This window comes from Catharus ustulatus, chromosome 6, assembly GCF_009819885.2.
Source record: "Catharus ustulatus isolate bCatUst1 chromosome 6, bCatUst1.pri.v2, whole genome shotgun sequence".
NCBI classification, from domain to species: domain Eukaryota; kingdom Metazoa; phylum Chordata; class Aves; order Passeriformes; family Turdidae; genus Catharus; species Catharus ustulatus.
This window is the reverse complement of record NC_046226.1, coordinates 3915498-3936783: the sequence shown is the minus strand read 5'-3', so window position 1 is coordinate 3936783 and position 21286 is coordinate 3915498. Positions and strand designations below refer to the sequence as shown.

General features: G+C 45.4%; 1 protein-coding gene across 2 annotated transcripts in view; it reads right to left on the bottom strand.

Annotated features, from left to right (window-relative positions):
• Positions 1 to 3885: 3885 nt before the first annotated feature.
• The window catches only part of TMEM260 (transmembrane protein 260), a 34398-nt gene continuing 16997 nt past the window's right edge, over positions 3886 to 21286 (bottom strand). Inside the window, exons 4-16 of one of the 2 annotated variants that reach the window (XM_033063758.1) lie at positions 19164 to 19341; positions 17184 to 17297; positions 15195 to 15374; positions 12901 to 12941; positions 12473 to 12556; positions 11971 to 12088; positions 10962 to 11137; positions 9625 to 9796; positions 8768 to 8916; positions 6869 to 7045; positions 6082 to 6135; positions 5600 to 5690; positions 3886 to 4514 (exon numbers count right to left, since the gene is read on the bottom strand). In XM_033063758.1, the coding sequence (XP_032919649.1) occupies positions 4242 to 4514; positions 5600 to 5690; positions 6082 to 6135; positions 6869 to 7045; positions 8768 to 8916; positions 9625 to 9796; positions 10962 to 11137; positions 11971 to 12088; positions 12473 to 12556; positions 12901 to 12941; positions 15195 to 15374; positions 17184 to 17297; positions 19164 to 19341 (1807 nt within the window). In that variant the 3' untranslated portion in view covers positions 3886 to 4241. Of the gene's footprint in view, positions 4515 to 5599; positions 5691 to 6081; positions 6136 to 6868; positions 7046 to 8767; positions 8917 to 9624; positions 9797 to 10961; positions 11138 to 11970; positions 12089 to 12472; positions 12557 to 12900; positions 12942 to 15194; positions 15375 to 17183; positions 17298 to 19163; positions 19342 to 21286 lie in introns of those variants that run through there. The other variant, XM_042779419.1, reaches the window with a different exon arrangement.

Here is a 21286-nt window from a genome sequence, read left to right as displayed (position 1 = left end):
TTTTTTTTCCTATATTTTTCTAATTTTTTAAAACACCACATCCAATCCCAACGGGATTTCGGAGGTTTTGTTTTAATGGCGAGGCAAAAATTTGCTGATCCTCCCCGTGGCGAAGTTACTTTCAAGTCAGTGAAAGTTCTTGGCGCGCAATGAAAAGTCTTTGCCAATTAGCGCTCAACAACTTCAATTCATCCCTCCTGGTTCAAGATGAGTAGGAACCTAATAAGGCTGTGATAAAAGGGCAAAAGGCACCGAGTACCCAAAGGGGATTAATGGGCTCTTCCATTTATTTGTCTTCCTAACAGCTGAACTGTTACAAGTATTGACGGTCTTCAAACGCCGGGCCGGGGCCTGCAATGGCCAACTCCAGCTCCGGGCCCTGAGGGGCGAGGCCTTCCCCCTGGGCGATGCCAAAACCAACAAAGCCCCGGGGATCAGGTAATGAAACTTCAGCTTTTCCCCCCCTCCTCCTTCTTCTTTGAGATTTATTTACTGGCAGCTGACAAGGGGCAAATTCAGCTGGAATTGTGTAGTCAAGGCCCTGTCAAGCCTTCAGAGGCACCCTTATGTCGAATCACCTTCCTGACTGGCATGTCGCTGAAAAGCTCTCGGTGCTGGTCCTTAACAGCTCCCGACAGCACAAAGGACACTCCAGACAGATGCCTACATGGCATCCTGCAGCATTTTAAAAGAGAATTAGTGGTTTTAATTATGGTCGTCGTATGAAAGGAAACCATGCAAGCTCGGCAGGAGACCTTTGATCAAACCCTTTTGCTAGCACAATGCCGCGGAACTGTGACTATTCCTAGCAAGGGGCCTTTTCTCGCTGAATGACTCACCAGTGATCTTTGAATGCAGACAAGTTCCTCACCCTCCCTCTTCATTAGCGAGCATTTCTATACAGCCCCTATATAGTGCGCCGAGTCTTGGAGCTATACAATGGGGGGGAAAAAAGAATCCCTACAGATTCTGGCCTCTACTTAGGAAGTGCTGAAGGACTCTGAGTGACTTTATTCATTAAAACAGGTTGCTATTAATTAACTGTCATAATAAAATAAAGAACTATTATTTGCATTTCTTAGTGCGCTCTCTTTAGTAATATGTATAAAAGATGCTTGTAACAAAAATGAATTTATAAGGGAGAAAAAACCCTCAGAAGTCTTTTTTCCCCTCTGCCCCCACCCCTTTTTTTTTTTTTTTTTTAAGGTCTAGGCAGCAGGAGCCTGACTAATTATTAGGACCCGTTTTGCAAGAGAACAAATAGAGGTAAAACACAAATATGAAAGTAATTAGGAAAATGCAAAATCCTGTTTACTTGGCAACCGATTCATGCAACTGAGACTAACGAAGAGCAAATCAGCTTTGCTTGTTTGATAAACTTCAGGGTGCCACCTAAGAGGAGCTGATAAAAATTAAACTCTGCCAGCATCCCCTCCGCACCGCCTTTTAGCCAACAGGCTCAGCAACATCCACGCAGCGGCTCCGTCTGCGAGCACCAGCAAATCTCATTTGAACAGGTTCAGGGGGAGGAATTTTGGAAGTTCCATCAGTGCTAGATATTTCCCCCTCTGTGGCATATCTTCTGCTGAACACCCAGCAGAAGATAACCTGCGTCTCACACGCACGGGATTTATAAGGACACGGAGCGCGGCAACGGCACGGCTCTGATTTTCTCCCTAAAAAGGCATCATCCCGCTGCTCTTCACACCTGGGAAGGCTTTTGCCAGTGGTGAAATTCTTTTTGTAGCCACCACCACTGTTTATTACAATATAGGATGATACTTTACTCAGCACAGCCCCTCTTTTCTCCAGAGCAGATAGTGGGATCCACAAAAGCTTCCAATTATTTCAAGACTATGCGGCTAAGGAGGGGCAGCTAATCAAGATAAAGAAAACCCTCAGCTCAGTATATTTGCTTGAATGGATTTGCAATAATGCAGGTAACAAAAGCATTCAAAAATGGGATTCCTAATGCTTTTCTGCCAGGGTTGGAGGATTGGTTTGGAGAAGGGAAGGAGAAAGCCTGCCCTGAGAAAGCTGCACAGAGGAATGTGTGATATTCCCTCGCTCTGCACAAACACTTCTGCGGGGATTGAGAGGAAGGAAGAGATTTAAGTGAGGCACAGCTGACCTGAAATGTAGTCAATTACAACACAAAGAGTTAAAATGACACCCCTGAACTGCTCCTCTTCCCTCTCACCCCTCTGCTTTGTGGCTTTGCAACCCAGAAGCCACAGTTTTCCATCTTTTTTATTGCTCATTTCTCATCTGCTGTTTGTACAGGAATGGCTCATAGAAATTAACAGGGAATTGCTATGGAATCATATACTACAAAAATAAATCAAGGGTGAGAGGGTGGAAAGTAAAGGATGTTATTTTGCAACTAGAGTTTGAGATTCCTAGACAGCAGCTTGATTTTTATATGGGAAGCATTCAGTGAAAGTTGGGAAAATCAGCACTTGGAGAGAAAGAGAGAAGTGGTCCACATTTAAAAGAATTTATTAGGAATGGTGGCCATGTGTCCCTACACACACCTCGAAGTGCGGACCAGCAGAGCATTCACCTACACCCCTTGCTCCTGCCCCCATCCCAGTCTGCTCCAGAGATGCTGTTTGATGCTCCTTTCTTCTCTGATAATTTTACCACTCCAAAATAAATCCTGGCCTGGCAGCAATTTGTCTCCTGCAAAACACTGGGCTGAGATATGACAAAACCACAGAATAACCTATGAAGCTTTACAGGAATACCACCAGAGTTCTGGGTCTGTTTTAAGCATATGAAGTATTGTTAACTGGTAAAATATTGGAAAACACGACATTTTATGTCTATTTTATTGAAAAGAAGAAGCAGCTGAGTTCTTAACCCCAGAAGTCGTTTGGCTGTTGAGGTAGATTGAAAAGCAGGGTGGATTCACACCCAATTCTTTTGGTTAAAGCCCCTGATATCTCCAAAATTGTAGTTCTGGCATCCCCAGGAGCCATGAGGATGTGGCAGAGCAGATGGGCTTGTACAGAAAGAGGCCACAGCATGGATGCCATGTTTAAAATTGCCATCTCGACCCAGGGGAGCAGCAACCCAGGGGAGTAGCATCCCAGGGGAGCATCTCTTCTTGTCTCAGGACCACGGTCCCTCCACCCCAGAGCAGATGTCACACTGCTGCCAGCAGAGTCCCTTTGCAAGGGAAAATACATGAGTTGGAACTCTAAGCAATAAAGACCATCCCACCAGAAAATCCCAAGGGAATGAAAGCAGCCACCCCTGCAAAGCAAGACAGGAAGAAAAAATGGGTTGGTCCCAATCCACTCCATTCCAGCAGGACATCCTGTCCTTCCAGTACCTAAAGGGGTTACAGGGAGCTGGAAAGGGACTGTCCACATGGGCATGAAGTGACAGGACAAGGAAAACTTCAAAGTGAAGGAGGACAGGGTTAGATGGGATACTGGGAAGAAATTGTTCCCTGTCAGGGTGGTGAGGCCCTGGCACAGGGTGCCCAGAGAAGCTGTGGCTGCCCCTGGATCCCTAGAAGTGTTCCAGGCCAGGCTGGACAGGGCTTGGAGCACCCTGGGATAGTGGAAGGTGGAATGAGATGATCCTTAAGGTCACTTCCAACCCAAACCATTCTGGGATTCTGTGATTATGATTCTGCAGTGCCCTTGGGCCCAGGCACATGCAGGGCTCAGAGCACATCCAAAACAGTGAATGCTTCTGGAAGGTGCCATCCCAGAATGACCAGTGAATGCTTCTGGAAGGTGCCATCCCAGAATGACCAGTGAATGTTTCTGGAAGGTGCCATCCCAGAATGACCAGTGAATGCTTCTGGAAGGTGCCATCCCACAGCCTGTCCTGCTGGAAACCCACCACAAAAACACACAGACGCAGCACAGCTAATGAAAATGGCTTTAGGAAACCTCTTGGCTCAGCAACAAAGGAAACAATAAAATGCTAAATACATTTTTACATCTAGAATGGATGCTGCATTCATTAAAAAAAAATAATATTCACAGTACAAGCTCATAGTTTTCTTGTAAAAGAAAACTCTCCTTTTTGAAACCTGATTTTTTATTTAGTGGTGAGCTTCTCCCCTACCCCCCAAAAAGTTCATTTGGCAACAGAAATCAAACATCACTGTGCTCCTGCAGAGGGGGTCACACTTTTGTGTCACCTTTTAAAACCACTCTCATGCTGCCAAGGACTAGTTCAGATTTTGAGTCCCGACTCGAACATTTCAGCAGGACCAGGCGCTACCCAGCTCTGCGCCTCAGCTCTGCTTTCCTTCTCCTCAACCCCTGCAGCTCCTCCTTGAGGTGCTGCACAGCCTGCAGGATGTCCTGGCGCTGGGGATCATCCTCTGCCTTCTCAGTGTAGAGCAGGAAATGTTTCACAGTTTCGGCGAGCAGCGTTTCGGGATCCACGTCCCCCCGGCCGAGGCGCAGCATCCTCTCGCAGGCTATGGCGTAGTTTTTGTGCCAGTTCACTGGGTGATGGGGATAGGAGTTGACAATTTCTTTGTATGACTGTTAAAGGGATGAAAAAAAAAAAAAAAAAGAAGGTGGGGGCAGCAAATTAATTGAATGAAGTGGGAGCAACAGCTTTTAACAGTGCTTCAAAACTGCCTGGAAAGAAACAGATGCTATTTAGATGTCCAAGTCCAGAGCTGGAGTATTTCTGTAATTTGCTCTGTGTTTGCCATTCAGCAGCATGAATCAGAAATCCAAGGGGGGCTGAAACGTTTCCCTTCCAACAGCAGCTGTTTGTTTAGAAACATTACAGATGATGGTGATAACCCCACAGCACATTATGTGCTTCCCCCAGAGAGGTGTTACACCAAGCTGGGGGAAAAAAGAGATTTAACTGCCGTGCCTGCAAGACATTTACTCAATATTTCAGGAGATCAGGATGTCTTCCACAGGACTTAAGCAGTCTGTTGACTTGAGTGGGAATATTCATAAGCTCAACAGCAGGCATGTGCCTGGGAACTTTGCAGAACAGCAAAAATCACAGCAAAATGGGCAAGAATTAAGGAAACCATTTGTTGATTCTCTGCTGGAATATGAAATACAGCTCCTCTCTGCTGACACACATTGATCACTTCGTGCATCTGTTGGCATCTCAGGCAGTCCAGCATTTCCAGAGATACCTACACCAGCTTATGGGTGTTATTCTTTGGTGTGAAATGCAGCAGAATTAATTTGCAGCGAGAAGACTGTTGGATTTTACACTTGCTGGCTCAGACACACGACTGTGTAATGACAGAGGGGACAAGTGCATAGAGGGGACTTCAGGACAAGCAATCTCTTGGCATGGGTTTGGAGCCCAGCACAGACAACATAATTATAGCAAAAGCAGGGTGTTGACTGGTTTGCTTTTGGCATCCTCTGTGACCGAGGGGGCAAGCAGGAATGGATAAAATCCCTGAACAAATCTCTCTGAATCGGCTATGCTCCCAGTTTGGATAAACAAGGGGAATGCAGATTACAGGGCCTGTGTGGAAACACCCTATTTCCAGGGATTCCAGAAATTTAAAAGAAAAGGGGGGGAAAAAATTATGATTGAAGATGGAAGCTGCAGGGAGCATTCCTAACCCAAATCCAGCACTTACAGTGTATGCAAATGTGTAAAGTTGTGATTTCATCTCTGCAGTCACACTGGCTGTTTCTGCGAGGTCAAAGATGAAGAAAGCTGTTTTCATCCTAGGAAAACAAGAAAAACTTCCATGTGGCAAACTGCCTAATGCAACCAGCTCACTGGATTATCAGACACAGCTTCAACATGCCCACACATGGGACAGCAAAGCCATCAGTGATACAAATTTCTCTCCACAATCCATTTCCTCACCCTACATCCCAACTATTGACAGACTTTGAGCAGAACCTTTTGGTGAACAAAACAGCCACTTTTCTGAAGGCTTTGCTGGTGGCCTTGCACGCTTCATCTCATCCTTCCAGCCTTTTCCTTCTACAGCTTGGCACGTGCACACCCAATAAGGCCACGGCCCATCAAGCTGCCTGCTTTGCTGTGTGTTTCCACACCACTGAGCTGGCAGTGCCCACTGGCTGTTGGAAGAGAGCAAAGGAAAATTACCTGGCTTGCCACATCTCCTCGTTGGCAACAGCTTCCCAGGAAGAGGGGCTGAAACTAAACGGGAATGGAAACAAAATTCAGCCGTCAGATCCACGCCGCTGGGTTTCACCCACCACAACCTTTCCAACCCAGGCAGCTACCAGACCTCCCAGGCAGAAGAAAACCTGTCATGAAGCCTGTGGCTCTGACAGCAGAGAATTCAGCTGATTCTCTGTCATTCACAAACTTTGTTCCTCTCTCTCCACAGAAGGAGCCTCTGGTATATCAGGTGTTGCACAGCATCCCAGATCTCAAAGCCAGAGATGTTTTTTTACCACCACAGCTCAGCCTATGACATTTAAACCTCTGGATGTTTCAATAATTTTAGATCCTGATCAGGTTTTAAGGTGTGAATTGGACCTCATACTTGACTAGAGATGTCCTTGCTATTTTTCACATTATTAAAAATCACAGATCATCGAATTTTTTGGGCTGGAAGGGACCTTAAAGACCATCTAATTCCAGCTCCCTGCCATGAGCAGGGACACCTTCCACTATCCTAGGGTGCTCCAAGCCCCATCCAACCTGGCCTGGAACACTTCCAGGGATGGGGTAGCCACAGCTCTCTGGGTTGTGCCAGCATCTCACCACCCTGACAGGGAAGAATTCCTCCACTGCCATCTCTCCAGAACACAAAACATTGAGATTATGGCTCTTGTTTAAATTCTTCTAACACTGCAGCAGGGTGGCAATGCCTGCTGGCAGAAAATGATGGGCAGGAAGGAGCAGAAGCTCCTCTGCCTCCTACCTGCCATATTCTTCAGTCCAGTTATAGAGATTCCTGGTGAGATGAATCCACTCTCCTGGGTCAAACACAGCTCCAGAAGGAACCAACTTCTCACACGTACCCCAGGGCCAGAGCGAGTGGCTCCTTCTCCAGGTGGAGTCCCCTTCATGAAGACCTATGCAGACAAACACTTCCTTACTGCCAAAAAAACCAACAGAGAGAGCAATGGTGAAGCCACCTCAGAGACCATGGGCCATCCTGTGTCCCTGAGCAAACCAAACCACACCACATTGTGCAGCAAACACACCCATCCTGCACAGCTCCCATCAGCACGGGCACATTTTGGGGCAGTCTGGAAAACAGATTACAGTAATTTCACCATTATAAGGTGCACCTGATTATAAGCCACACATCCTGGTGTCAGCAATTGTCTTGGGTTATAAATACAGAGTGTGATAAAAGGTATCTATTCTATCACCAGCTGTTGAGGCTGGGGGCAGTGATCCTTATCTCCATGGGAGATATTCTGCTAATGGGCATCCATTGAAACCAGGCAGGGCAGTGTTCTTTATCTTTTCACAGCCCATCCTTCCTCCAGCCAGTCATTTTCTGCTCATGGCCATTGAGTCCCACTGTGGCACTGATAAAATTACTGCATCCCATTGGGAGCTGCTCCAGCCAGGGGGAAGAGCCCAACATTTCTTACCAAGATAAAAACAGAGGTTTTGGGACACTAAGGGAGCCCCTTTCTCCACTGGACTCCAGAGGAAAACCGGATTTCTCCACATCACCACTGGAGGGAAACTGCACCTTGTACAGGAGCACTGCTCCAACTGAGCCACATCTGTCACTGCAGGAGGATGCAGCCACCATGGAATGGGACTGCTGCCAACACCCTGCCTGACGGGTGTCAGGCTGTACTCTGACTGTGTCAGGGTTTGGGGTTTGTTTCTTTGTAGTGCTGTATTTCTATTTTAATTTCCCTAGAAAAGAACTGTTATTCCTAATTCCCATATTTTTGCCTGAAAGCCCCTTGATTTCAAAATTATAGTAATTGGGAGGGTGGGGGTTTACATTCTCCATTTCAAAGAGAGGCTCCTGCCTTTCTCAGCAGACACCTGTCCTCCAAACTAAAACAGCAACTTTTCATTCTTTGTCCATATATAAGCCGCACCTGATTATAAGCCGCACTCAGGATTCGGACCAAAATTTTAGTCAAAATGGTGCGGCTTATAATCATGAAATTACTGTGATTCCCCATCTGGTATTGTCCATCTTGAGCAGCCAGCACAGCTGGCACATCCTGTCCCCTCTCCTGGACCTCCCAAACAGGCCAGAAGCTGTAGGAGGAGCCCATTTCTCCTGGCTGTGCTCCCGTGCCTCCCCACCCTCGCAGGGCTCACCCCAGCCAGTCTAAATGCAGATGCCATTCTTATTCGTGTGAGTATCTAATCCTTTCCCCACTCTTACTAAGCTATTTTTATATGATGATTATTCCTGGAATACATTCATTCTATGCTAATCAGTTGGCCACAATGTTCACAAAGGAGAAGCAGCAGCAATTTGCTCTCCAACCATCGTCGTTCTGAGTACACAGGAACGTTCCTATTCTCTGTGATGAATTGTATCAACAAAAACAACAACAAATCATCAGTAAACACTCTGCAGATCACCTTTTTTCCCCTCCTTCCTAAAAACCAAACCAGCCTCAAAACAACAGGCAATATTATATCCGGATGGAGTTACTTCTGCAGAGATATTTTGCTTTAATTGCAAAAATAATCTCACCACCGGGGAGGAAGTCAGTGGAGAAAATTGGTCTTTTGGATGCAGTACCAAGCTGTTCCATAAACAATTTCAAGAGGCAAAAAAAAGGTCAGAGATTTTAGGAAAGCTGTTACATATGAAAGAAATGCTTACTGTTTATTTACTTTGAGGAAACGATGGAGATTAAAGGCGAGTGTCCCGTCGGGTAATGCTCCTTCCACAGGATTCCACCGATTCCCAGGAAAATGAACACCAGGTAAATGCTTTGCCAGCTTGGGTAAATACCATTGGTAAGTCATCATCTACAACATCAGATATTATCACAATTAAAACAGGAATCAGAAGATTTACATCCAGAAAAAATGGTTTCTGCAAGAGTAACGACCATTTTCCTCAGGGAAGTCACAAACGGTGTCAGCAGTGATGTGAGACCACAGCACCAGGCTGGGTCACCATGGTCACACTGGGTCACCATGGTCAGACTGGGACACCATGGTCAGACAGCACCAGGCTGGGTCACCATGGTCAGATTGGGTCACCATGGTCAGATTGGGACACCATGGTCAGATTGGGTCACCATGGTCAGATTGGGACACCATGGTGAGATTGGGTCACCATGGTCAGATTGGGTCACCAATCTTACCAGCCACTGCTGGTAAGACACACAACAGGGATTTGGTTTGGTTAAACACCAGGAATTGGGTTTGGGGTTTGCCAACAAGTCACAGACTCTTGTTGCAAAGCCAGGTGTGAGGATGATGTGGCAGTGGAAGTGTGGGTGACCCATCCTGTAAACTTTTTTTTTCCTTTCCATTCTTAGTGAAAAAGGAATGTGTACATCACACTCCATCCAGGGCTACCAATGATCAATTATTTAATTTTTAAAAATTATTTATTTCCACATCATGAGCTTTATTGAACAGACAGACCCCCTCAAAGATATCAAAGAACACCTGAACTTTTGCTGCCCATGTTTAAATCTGCCTTTCTAAGAGCACTTTCTGAAATACCTCCTGGTCCACTAAGGTGATATCCGGCCTCATCCCCTCACAATAATGAAGGTAACGAAGAGCATTCCCAGGCAAGTCTCCCCTGAGCAGGATCACTGCTCCTGTTGGCATGGAGGACAGCAAATTCCTTGCAAACTTATCAACAACGTAGTTGTTGCTCTGATCACAAGTGCTGAAGAGAACAGATGAGAAACAGAATCTTAGAAGCAGGTACTTGCATGGTTATGCAGAATTTTCAATTTTATGCAATGGGCACCCACAGGGAAAATCCAGCCTGGTCAGGCTGAAAACAGAGTCACAGAATGGTTGGAAGGGACTTTAAAGAACAATTCATTCCACCCCCCTCCATGAGCAGGGAAATCTTCCACTATCCCAGGCTGCTCCAACCCCATCCAACCTGGCCTTGAACTTCCAGGGATGGAGAGTGTCAACAACTTAATCACTACAACAACTTAATATCTCCATTTCCAGAGAAAATGAGATACAGAAAAAAAGCATTTAAAGCACAGGCCCTTAGAAAGCATCACCCACTACAGTTTTGCCAAAATACACACCCACTTCACCTTAATTCTGATTTCTTCTTGGGCTAAATCTAAAAATTTATTAGTTGTGCCAATACAGTTGATGGTTCTGTAGAGTATTTTGAAATTCTCCTCATCCTTAAATGTTTCCATTAAGATTTAAAAAGCCAAGTTTTTTGTAGTATCAGACAGAAGTAAATTGGATTATTTTCATTAAAGTTATGTGCATGCTCCAGTTATGGATTCAGATGACACTTGAGGACAGGAGCTGTGACTGGCTCACCTATGGACAAGCCTTTGGAAAAGATGTGCCAAAAAAAGGATTCCTGAGGATGAAATCTGCACTTCCTTGGTCAGCCTGTACCAGAGCATGCCTACCAGGACACTGATTCCTATCCAAGCAACTGCTTGTGGTTATGGGATAGGGAAACCCCAAACTACAGACTTAACTCTTCAAAAATGGGGAAAAAGTCAGAAAAAACTTCAGGGCACAAGGTAGCCTGAAGGAAAGCAAGAGAAGTTCAGGCCACATGAATTCTGCAAAGCTCCTTAGGAGAAAAAGCACAGATTTACAAGATTTTATTTAGAAGTTTATGTATATAGAGAGTTGGTTTTTTTTCCCTTGACCTCTGTGACATCTCCATTTACTGCCTGGAGCTGGTGATGCAGAGGGAGATGACACCAAAGAGTCCTGCAGGCTGTGACCATGCAAGTTTAGGTGGGGTGTAAAAAATGCTTTTCCCACTCCCAGCCAAGGACAGAAACCCCACTCCCACCCAACTCACCCTGCAAGGCAGCACCAAGGGAACTTCTCACCTGTAATTTGCCCAGAGCTGAGAAGCAACCAGGGCAAGAGCAGGAATCCACTCCAGGCATGGCAGCAGCCAGGTGCCCTCCAACACAGTGCTCCTCCCAAGGCTGGCCAGCGTGGGCAGCCCCAGCCCTGCCAGCACAGCCACCACAGCGCTGCTCTGCAGCCAGAACCGCTCCACCTAGGAGAGACAATCCCACACTGGGGCTGGGGTCCATAAAGATCCCCCCATTCCTCCCCTGTGGGAACCCAGGACATCCCTCTGGCTGCCTTGGATGGCTTGAGACCCTGGCAGGGGGCTCAGAAGCCTTGGCACAGAGCCCAAGACCCCTGTGCCTTTGATTTAACCCCTGGGGGAAATTACCACATTTGCATGAGAGTTACAAGTCACAAAAATAAGTAGAGTATAAGTTAGTTTTATCACAAGGTAAAAAAGTAAATTTTAAAGACTTTTTAAATTAGGGCTTTGGGGTCAAGATGGAGAAATTTGGGCATGTTCTGTCCTTCTTTCTCCTTCTTCTTGGCATCCATCTTCTGGGTGATGCTGGCACTTTTAGATTGGTTTAGAGTAAAACTAGACTGTACAGAATAAGTGATAGGCATTGGAAGATAACTGTAAATAATGTTCACATAGTTTGTAGTATAAAAAGATAATACAGCCCTGAAGGTGGGCAGTGTGCCTTGGACTGACCTGCTGAACGGACCTCAGCTGGTCAGGGACAGAACTTCTTAGATAAGATAAAATAAACAACCTCTGGAAACTACAGAAGGAGACTCCAAACTCTTTCTCTGGTACTCGGGCTGGGTAACAGAGACTTTCAAACACACCAGGTGGTCATCTTGAACTCCTGAGATACACCCACACACCCCCACCTCACACCTTCCACTAGACCAGGCTGCTCCTTGGAGCTGTATTTTGGCACCAACTGCCTGCTCCTGGTCAGGTGGGTTTAGGGTTTTGAATGTTTCTCTCCAAAATCAACATGTCAGAGCAACTTTGGGAGTGCAGCTTACCACGCCTAGAAACAGAGGCTTTGTAACATCCAAATTGGCTCTCCAAGCGAAGAAAAGGGAATAAAGGCAGAGCATTCCAGTGAACAGCCAGATCACAGGTGATTTCTGCTGCTTTTTCCTATTAAATAAACACATCACTCCTGAGACATGATGAAAAACAAAGCAAAAATTCTATGTGCTTGAACTCCTTGCATACATAAATGCATTTAACACAAGGAGCTGGTGAGTCTTTCTTTACCTTTGCCCTTTATGAAACTTCTTTGAATGTTTTAAGGCACAAAACCATCAGGATTTCAGGAGTTTTAAATTTGCCATCTACCAAGCCACGGGGTTAACCAGGAGTAAGGGATATTTTGCTCTTAATCATAGATGACCACAGCCAACTGCTGCAATTTCTGCAGCAGCAAGGAGAAGGCAAAACGAGCTGCCCATGCAGGCAGTAAGAAAAATGGGCAAAAAATGGACAAAAAATGGACATTGAAAGAAATATTGTTCAACTTACGGCAGTGCTGTGCTCACACAGGCCATGAGTGCCAGGGCAAGGACGGGAAGGGAGAGCTCTGACTTCATCTGCACCAGCTGGGAACTGAGGAGAAATTAAAGCATGGATGTGTCACCCCCAAATCACCCCTTGCACTCAATTAAAGGAGAAACAGGGAATATGCACAACAGAAGAAATTCCCATTCTGCTGGGATTAGGTCTACCAGAAAAGGGGACAAGAGTGGGTTGATAGGGCAGGATTTTTGAAGGGAAAATCACTGGGGAGGAGGATCCAGTGTTTTTCCTTCAGTGGGGAAGACAGAGAGTAGGAATGATGTCCCAGCTCTGGACAGGATGAGGAAAGGAAGGACAGGAGCCACTTTGGCTCAAAGGACAGCAGCAGCAGCAGGTTATTCTCCAGTGCAAGGCACAGCCAAGGTGTTACTCACAGCAGCATCTCTCCCATACTGGATCCTGTCTCGGATTTGGCCTAAAATTAAAACAAAGGAAACCCATGAGGAAGCCACACACTGATTGGGTATCACTGGGGCAAGGAAAGTCTTCTCATTTTCTGTTTGCAAGAAAACCCTACTCAAACCTTCACTGCAAGATACTCTCCCACATTCCTGGTTTATGTGATGCCACTGAAGGATTTATCTCCTAGATAAGCATTATTTCAAGGTGCTGACAACACATTATCCTGTGATTAGAGCTCATGGTTTAACCATGACCTCGGCAGTGTCATGGAACCATTTGGGTTGGAAAAGCCCTCTGAGATTCATTCCCCCAGCACTGCCCAGCCCACCACCAACCCATGTCCCCAAGTGTCACATCCTTTAAGTCCCTCCAGGGATGGAAATTCCACCACTGCCCTGGGCAGACTATTCCAATTCCTGACTATTCTTCCTGTTTTGTTTTTTTTTCCTAATATGCAATCTAAACCTCTCCTGCCACAACTTCAGGCTGTGCCCTATATCTTCATGGTGCAATTATTTTCTGGGACATCTCTCCACAGCCTGGGACAAGCTCAGCTCCTCCTTTCTTACCAGACTTGCCCCTGTCTCCTCTGCCCTGACAGAGGCAGAGCTGTACAAAGTCTTCATGAGATAATGAGAATTTTTATTGCAGAGACCTGCAATCCATAGCACATGTCTGGGAAAAAAACCTGCTGTGTGGAGGTGAGGAATTACCTTCATTGCTGCTTGTTAGAAAAGTGGTGGCTACCAGATAAAAGATAAGGTAAATGGGTTTAAGAAGTCTGGAAGGAATATTTAATCTCAATAAAAATGGAACAGCTAATTGCATTCAGGATTTGAGTAAAAAATAATTGTTAGAGGATGGAGAGCCAGCTCACAGCTCCTGCAGCCCCACCTTGCTGGCAGCTGATGGCCCTGGACACATCCATCACAGAGATGACATTTCTGATCCATGCCTTACAGGTAGAACCCTCTCCAAAAATATTTTCTTGGCTTTTCTTTCCACCCTGCCTGCCCTTAAAAAAGAGCTATGGGATGTAAAAGCTGTCTGTCCATCCAGCAGTGCTCTGGCATTATCCCAACTGGCACCGGGACCAAACGCTTGGATTTTGCTGTATTTATTGCTCCTGCTTCAGACAAGTTCATCCTAAATGTGATTTGTGGTGTAGGATTACATGCAGTCCATCCCTAAGCCTCCTGAACATCAACTTGAATTCATCACATTTGATGGAGAGAGGAGTTAAGGGATTTGCATGCCTTGGTATTGCTCTGCCCAGTGGAGGCTGATTGTCAGGAACAGGACAACAGGGGAAGTCTCACAAGTCCTTCAGAGGGTGGACCTGATCTCTGCAGGAGTTTTTGGACAGATTTAGTAGCAGCAGCAGGAATTATCATTTCTTTTGACACATATCCTACAACCACACAGCTCCCTGAGAAGGGTGGAATGGCACAGTGACAGTGATGCTGTGTCACACTGCATGTGAGGGCTGATTTCTGAGGCTGTGGGGTTCCAGGACCCCAAGGAGTGACAGAACACGTAGACCACACCTTTTTATTGTTTTCCTCCCAGTGATGTGATTTCCCAGCCCTCTGCCCTGAAATCTGTGAAGCAGGACAGACTGGGCTGGTGATTTCCTTGGGTGGCCAGAGCCCAACATCCAAGTCAGGGCTGGGGGAGCCAGATGCAAACCTCACTCTCTGAAAGCAACCACAGATTCTTCCCTCTCTTGGCAAGAGCAGAGACCTCAACAAATCAGATCAGAGGTACCTGAGAACCCTCAAACCAACCATTCATTTGAATTCAACATTAGTAACTTAAGAGGAATAATTCAGAACCTTCAAACCAACCATTCACCTAAATTCAACATTAGTAAATTAAAGAGGAATAGCTTTTAAACAAAAACTACTTGTGACCTCTTTAAATGCCTGGTCAAAAATAGAAAAATAAGATAATATTCATCTTAAAAACACCACAAAATTGATGTCACCTCCCCACTCTGGCATGCTTTATAAAAGACACCCATAGAGCTCCCAGGAAATAATATGGCTCACCCCATAAAGCAATGAGAATTATCTCTTTGCTTTCCCAGCCATGTGAGCCATTCCCAGAAAACCTGAGAGGTCAGGAGGTCAAAATCAGAAACGAATACTTTAAAAATGAAACATTTTCAATTTCCTTCCCCGCGAGCCCTTAATCGTCACAAACAGAACATTTCTGCTGTTGCATAAGTGCAAAGGAAGTAATTCAGGAAACAACCCTTGTTTACCAGATTGAATGTCCCATATTCTTCCCTCAGAAAGTGGGTCAAAAAGCCTTGAAAAGTCGTCTGGTCTCCCCATGTCCAGCGGGCTCGATTGAGGTAGGACGAAGCCGGCAGATAAAGATAAGGCAGCAAACCAGCCAAGAAGCATAAACCCAACTTCAGCAAATGGCCTAGGGACAATTCCTGCACCAAAATATGTCATATTGCATAACAATGTTTATTTTAGTTTAATCACGCTGGAACTTCAAGAACAGATAAAGAAAAAACATCAAATATATTTACACAGAGCTGATCTCTCAATTTATAGTAAGTCCCTACAAAATGCTATGTTAAACCTTACGATTTTGTGGATTACCAGGAAACTGCATCAAACTGATCTCCTTTGCATGGCAGGGTGAAATTTAAGTGAAGCAAATAATATTAGCTAGGACTCATGAGTATCATACTCATTGCATCTTTCACATTTAAATCATGGCATGACATGCATAGATGGCTGAAGCACTGCAAGGCTGAGATAACCCACTTTGCAGCGATTAAGAGTTGGCTGGTTTTCCATCTGGCAAAAAAAAAAAAATTAAAAAAAAAAAATAACCCACATAAATGCTGCTCTAGTACAACTGCACACATCATCACCATCATCAGGAGTCAGTTTTGCCATTTCCTTGATCGTGATTACGCTGGCTAAATTGGATAGGCCAACTTTTGGGGTGGGATTTTCGAGACTGCCTAAGGGGTCAGGGAGACAAGACTTTCAAAGGGCCCTCTGTGCCTAACTCCTTTAAGTGCTTTGGAAAATCCCACCCTGGAATATTGCACGCTTGCTTTGTCGTTAGCCACTGCCCTGTCAATCAAAGCTCTTCCCCAGCATTTGGGGTTACTGGGAGTGATGATCTGTGGAGCAGAGAAAGGAGCTTGATACCAGTGGTGGTCAGAGCCCCTTCAGAAGAATGGTGGCTTGTTTCTACTTTTAAAAAGGCAGTTTTCCATCCATTACCCATCTTATTTAGTGGTTTCCTGCAGCAGGCACTACTGGGCTGTCCAAAGTGTTTCCCAGGATTATTATATTGGCACAGCATTGCCCTTGCTGGAAATCACAGAGGTCTCTCTGGACCTCCTGCTCAAAAAAACAAATTACAAAACCGTTTAAAGAACATAAATATATTGCAGAAGTGATTCTTGACTGTATTAATGGAAATATATGGCCAGAAAAGGGGGTTGCTGGGGATGCTGGAGAGATTTTGGATCAAGTTGCATCACATTTCTTGCAGCTCATGTGCTTCACCAGGCTTAGTTATGCCCTGTGCCACTACTGAGAACCACACAGGGTGGATGTAGCTTTTGCTGGTTACCACCAGGGAGCCAACACACACAAACTCATCTCCAGGTGAGCTGATGCCATGGGAAAGTCTGAGTTTTTAGCTCCAAGTATTATTTTAGCTCACAGGGTATTTGCAAGCAGCTGGGGCAGAGCCAGGGGACACAGGAGGGTCACAGATCACCAGTATGAGTAAAGGCCCTAAACTGTGAGCACAGAATCCCAGAATGGTTTGGGTTGGAAGGGAACTTAGAGATCACCTTGTTCCATCCCCTGCCATGGACAGGGACACTTTCCACTATCCCAGGTTGCTCCAAGCCCTGTCCAACCTGGCCTTGGACCCTTCCAGGGATGGGGTAGCCACAGTTTCTCTGGGCAATCTGTGCCAGGGCCTCACACCCTCACAGGGAACAATTCCTTCCAATATCTCAATCTAACCCTGCCCTCTGTCAGTTTAAAGCCAGTCCCCTCATCCTATCACTCCATGCCCTTGTCAAAAGCTTTCTTGTAGACCCTCTTTAAATCAGACCCCCTTGAGATCAGTGGCTGTGGTGTCAGTGTGACTTCAGTGGGTTATCATTAATCATATACATCAACTTAGAAGTGGCACAAGTTCTGGGAGAGAAGAGTTAATCCCAGCCTTAGGAAAACAGAGGTGTGGGTCAGTAAATACATACCCTCTTCCTGAAAAGCCGTGAGAGAACCCAGGGCACAACACAAGCAACATAAAGCACAATGGTGTGCTGATTGCACAGACTGAGCCCACAGCAGAAGGCACCCAATTTAGAGATCTGAGAGAGGAAAAAAATAATTCACAATTACTATTTACACATTTGCAAAAACATCCAAAGATTCAGCACAGCATCCTTACAGGAGGAAGGCAAATACACCAGTGAGCACTGCTCAGTTGTAACACCGTTCATGGGACATTTTTATTAGTTACAGAGAGATTCCAAGTGTTTAACAGAAAACATTCTTTCAGAAGTGTCCAGCTGAACAGCACACAGAGATCCTCACATCACAATGAGATGAGTCCAATTCCTGAACCCAGCTGCACAGGGGAGGCTGCCCAGCAGTTCACTCAATGATTTTTCAGAAATGTCCTAAAATAAAGCCATTATCTACAGAAATCTAATTTTTTTGTAAGAGGAATGATTTTTTCCTCTTCATTAGGCACAGAGGGCTGAAGTCAGGCCTGCACAAACTTCCTAAGCCAAGGGAATTAAAGGTGATACCACTCATTATCTAAAAGCTCAAGCCTGTTCCAGTGCCAAATCACCCTCTGGGGGAAAAAAAACCTTTTCCTGATATCCAACCTAAACCTCCCCTGCTTGTTTCAGCCACTGGTGAGGGTGGTGGTGGGTGAGATGCAAACACTTGTCTTGGTGTAGAGATGGGATCACCTTGTAATTTTTAATTAACTGCTCAGGATTCCATGCTGGACACTGCCTTGCCATGCAAACACCGTGCTGTAAGCTCAAAAAAACCTCTATGAGAGCTGCCTGGCAGGGCTCAGGAGCACCTCAGTAATTTTTAAACTACATTAATGAGCTCCAATATGATGTCTGTATGACCACCTGATTTATGGAAAGCATTGCAAGCTTGCTGTTGGCAGCCTGGCTTCTCCCAGGCGTGGGATGCCAGACACTCCAAAAACCATTGGAACAAGCTCCTTAACTGCTTCTGAAAATCTAATTTTGAAAATCCCATTGGAAACCAGGCATGTGAAACATGGGAGAAGGTTGGAAAATGCCCAGCTCCACGTCTGTGGAGTTCAAGTTGTGGGGATCTTGGGACACTGCTCATTAGGAAATAATAATAATTAAAAAATAGATCCAATGGTGAAACAAGGTCTCTGCAGCCATTGATAAAACATGTTATTTGAGAACTCACAAAGCTGAGTAAACTACCAGTGCAGACTCCTGAAATTCTAGCCTAGCCTGACAAAAATCCCTTTATTCACACAATTTACAGGAGTCACAGCAGGCAAGTCTGTCGGAGGAAAAGAGATCAGATGTTCGGGCAAACAAAAGTAGAAAGAACAAGACTGCTGAGCAAAAATATCATTTGGCTGCCTAGTCTGTTTATAAAGTAGAAAATATAGCATGAAATTTAAAGTCTGTGTGTTTAACAATGCCATTATTTTAGGGGCACATTTAATTTCAAAAGAAAAACTGACTGAAAATTTGCTTGTTCCCGTTTTTGAGTTGAAACCTGGATTTTGATTAGATGAAGTTTTCTGTAAAATATATCCATTTACCTCGAAGAAAATTGCCAGTTCTTAAAACAAAACCTTGAACACCCACAGCCTAGTTTGTGTCTTTGATGCAGGGTGAACTAAAATGTTCAGATTGAAATGATTTTATTTTTTCTCCTTCCACCCTGTGGGTATTAAATAAATCAAACCCAAATCCATCCAACAGGTCCCAGCTCAATCCTTAAGCAAAGTGGGCAGGGTTTTTTCAATTTTTGCCACTTTTGAACATCCAGGTAGGTCAGGGATGGACCTCACCCAGCACTAAAGCAAGACCCAAAATTTGGCTTTTTTATTTAAACAAAACAAAATCAGCAATCAATGAACGGGAAATTGAACAAACAGGTAATAATCAATTATTAAAAAAAATAAAGAACTATTCACTTTGCTTGAGATGTTTTACCTTTGATCTCTCTTGTGCAGTGGATGCCTCCTCAAAATGAGCAGTGAGAGCCATCAGCAGCCCCACAAACAGATTGTTTAAGCTGAAAACCTCTGCTGTGATGGACCACTGCCATGTTAGACGAGAAAATGAAAACACCCCCGCAGCAAGGATTCCTCCAGCATATGAGCCAGAAAGCCTGCAAACACAGATAACATGAAATCTTCTTTTCCAACAAAAAAAAGAGCCTATTTTATTGTCCTTCTTTTTTTTATTTTTTTTCTTAAACATACTGTAGCAGCAGCAGTGAGTGCCACCCAGCACCCTGCCAAAACATTATATGGTTAAGATCTCCCTAATAATTTCTCTGCTAAGGATTGGGAAGAGCAGAGCCTGCTTGCCAGCCACCCAACACCAAAGAATCTGCTTCTTCTCGCCATGAAAACTTCCAGGATTGAATTTGGTTCAGGAATCCTGATGAGTGAAGGGAGTCAAGGCTTTAATGGGATGCTCTGGAGGAGATGCCAGCGAGGGTGCAGCCTTAATTCATCCAGGAGCTGAATTAAGAGTGGATTAGAGCTATTCAGGATGGGCAGGGCTTTCCTGGGGGGTGTTTGGTGTCCTGGGGGTGGGTGGGGGCTGCAGCACCCACAGTTCCAGCAGGGAGAGGTCAGGAGGGGGAAAATGGGTGCCAGCTCCAGCAAGAAGGGAGAGGGGAAAGCACCCACAGCTGGGATGGCTGGGAGCCCAAAGCTGGCCATGAGCCCAAAGCTGGCCATCTCTGTGACTCCCAGGTGGGATCATGGCCATCTCTGTGACTCCCAGATGGGATCATGGCCATTTCTGTGACTCCCAGATGGGATCATGGCCATCTCTGTGACTCCCAGATGGGATTGTGGCCATCTCTGTGACTCCCAGATGGGATCATGGCCATCTCTGTGACTCCCAGATGGGATTGTGGCCATCTCTGTGACTCCCAGGTGGGATCATGGCCATCTCTGTGACTCCCAGATGGGATCAAGGCTATCTCTGTGACTCCCAGATGGGATCATGGCCATCTCTGTGACTCCCAGTGGGATCATGGCCATCTCTGTGACTCCCAGATGGGATCATGGCCATCTCTGTGACTCCCAGGTGGGATCATGGCCATCTCTGTGACTCCCAGGTGGGATCATGGCCATCTCTGTGACTCCCAGGTGGGATCATGGCCATCTCTGTGACTCCCAGATGGGATCATGGCCATCTCTGTGACTCCCAGATGGGATTGTGGCCATTTCTGTGACTCCCAGTGGGATCATGGCTCACATTCCCCACAGAGCTGCAGCCAGCACAGGGAGCCCACCAGGGGGAATTCAGAAAAATTCCACCACAGTGGCTCTTCCCAGCCAGCCTCACTGGAGCAGCTCTGGCTCTGCCTGTCTGGAAGCTCTTTCCCTCTAGGAAGTCACCCTGAAAAGATGCAGTGTAGGGCACCACAGCCTGCTCAATTTAGCTTTATCCAAAATCACAAATAGCTGTGGTGAAAACCACACTTTAGAAATTCACCATTCCACTGTAAGACTCAGCTGGTCTCCACCACAAATTGGATATTTTTCTAATTCCACCCCAGACACACACAGTTCCATTTAACCCTAACAATTCTAGCAGGTCTAAACCAAAATAATTATAAGCTACCCAACCTCTTCATTGAGCTACACATGTGATTTCCACATGAGATGAGGAAGTTCTTGATAGAGCCCTCTCCACAAGGGCTCCTCTCTGGTTTCGCAGAGTGTCTGAAGGTATCTGGAAAACAGGACTAATTATTTTTATCTCCTTTGAGAAGTATTTTGAGATCTGCACCTGCAGGATGTCACCAAAGGGAGAGAAGTATGGAGTTAACATTGGGGAAAAAAGGAAACAATTCTGAGGTGTTCCAGGCCAAGCTCAAGGTGACACAGAGAGTTCAACATCAACTGTGGGAAGAAGTCTTAAAAAATAACAGAACTGGGAAAAAACCTGAAGAAAAATACCAGGAAAGGACAGCAGGGCCATGTGTAATTAAAAATCAACAGATCCCCAATACACAAATCCACTTCATAATGTTCCTTTTTTACTAAACCATTCAAACAGTTCAAACACTAAGTTATAAAGAAACAACTTCA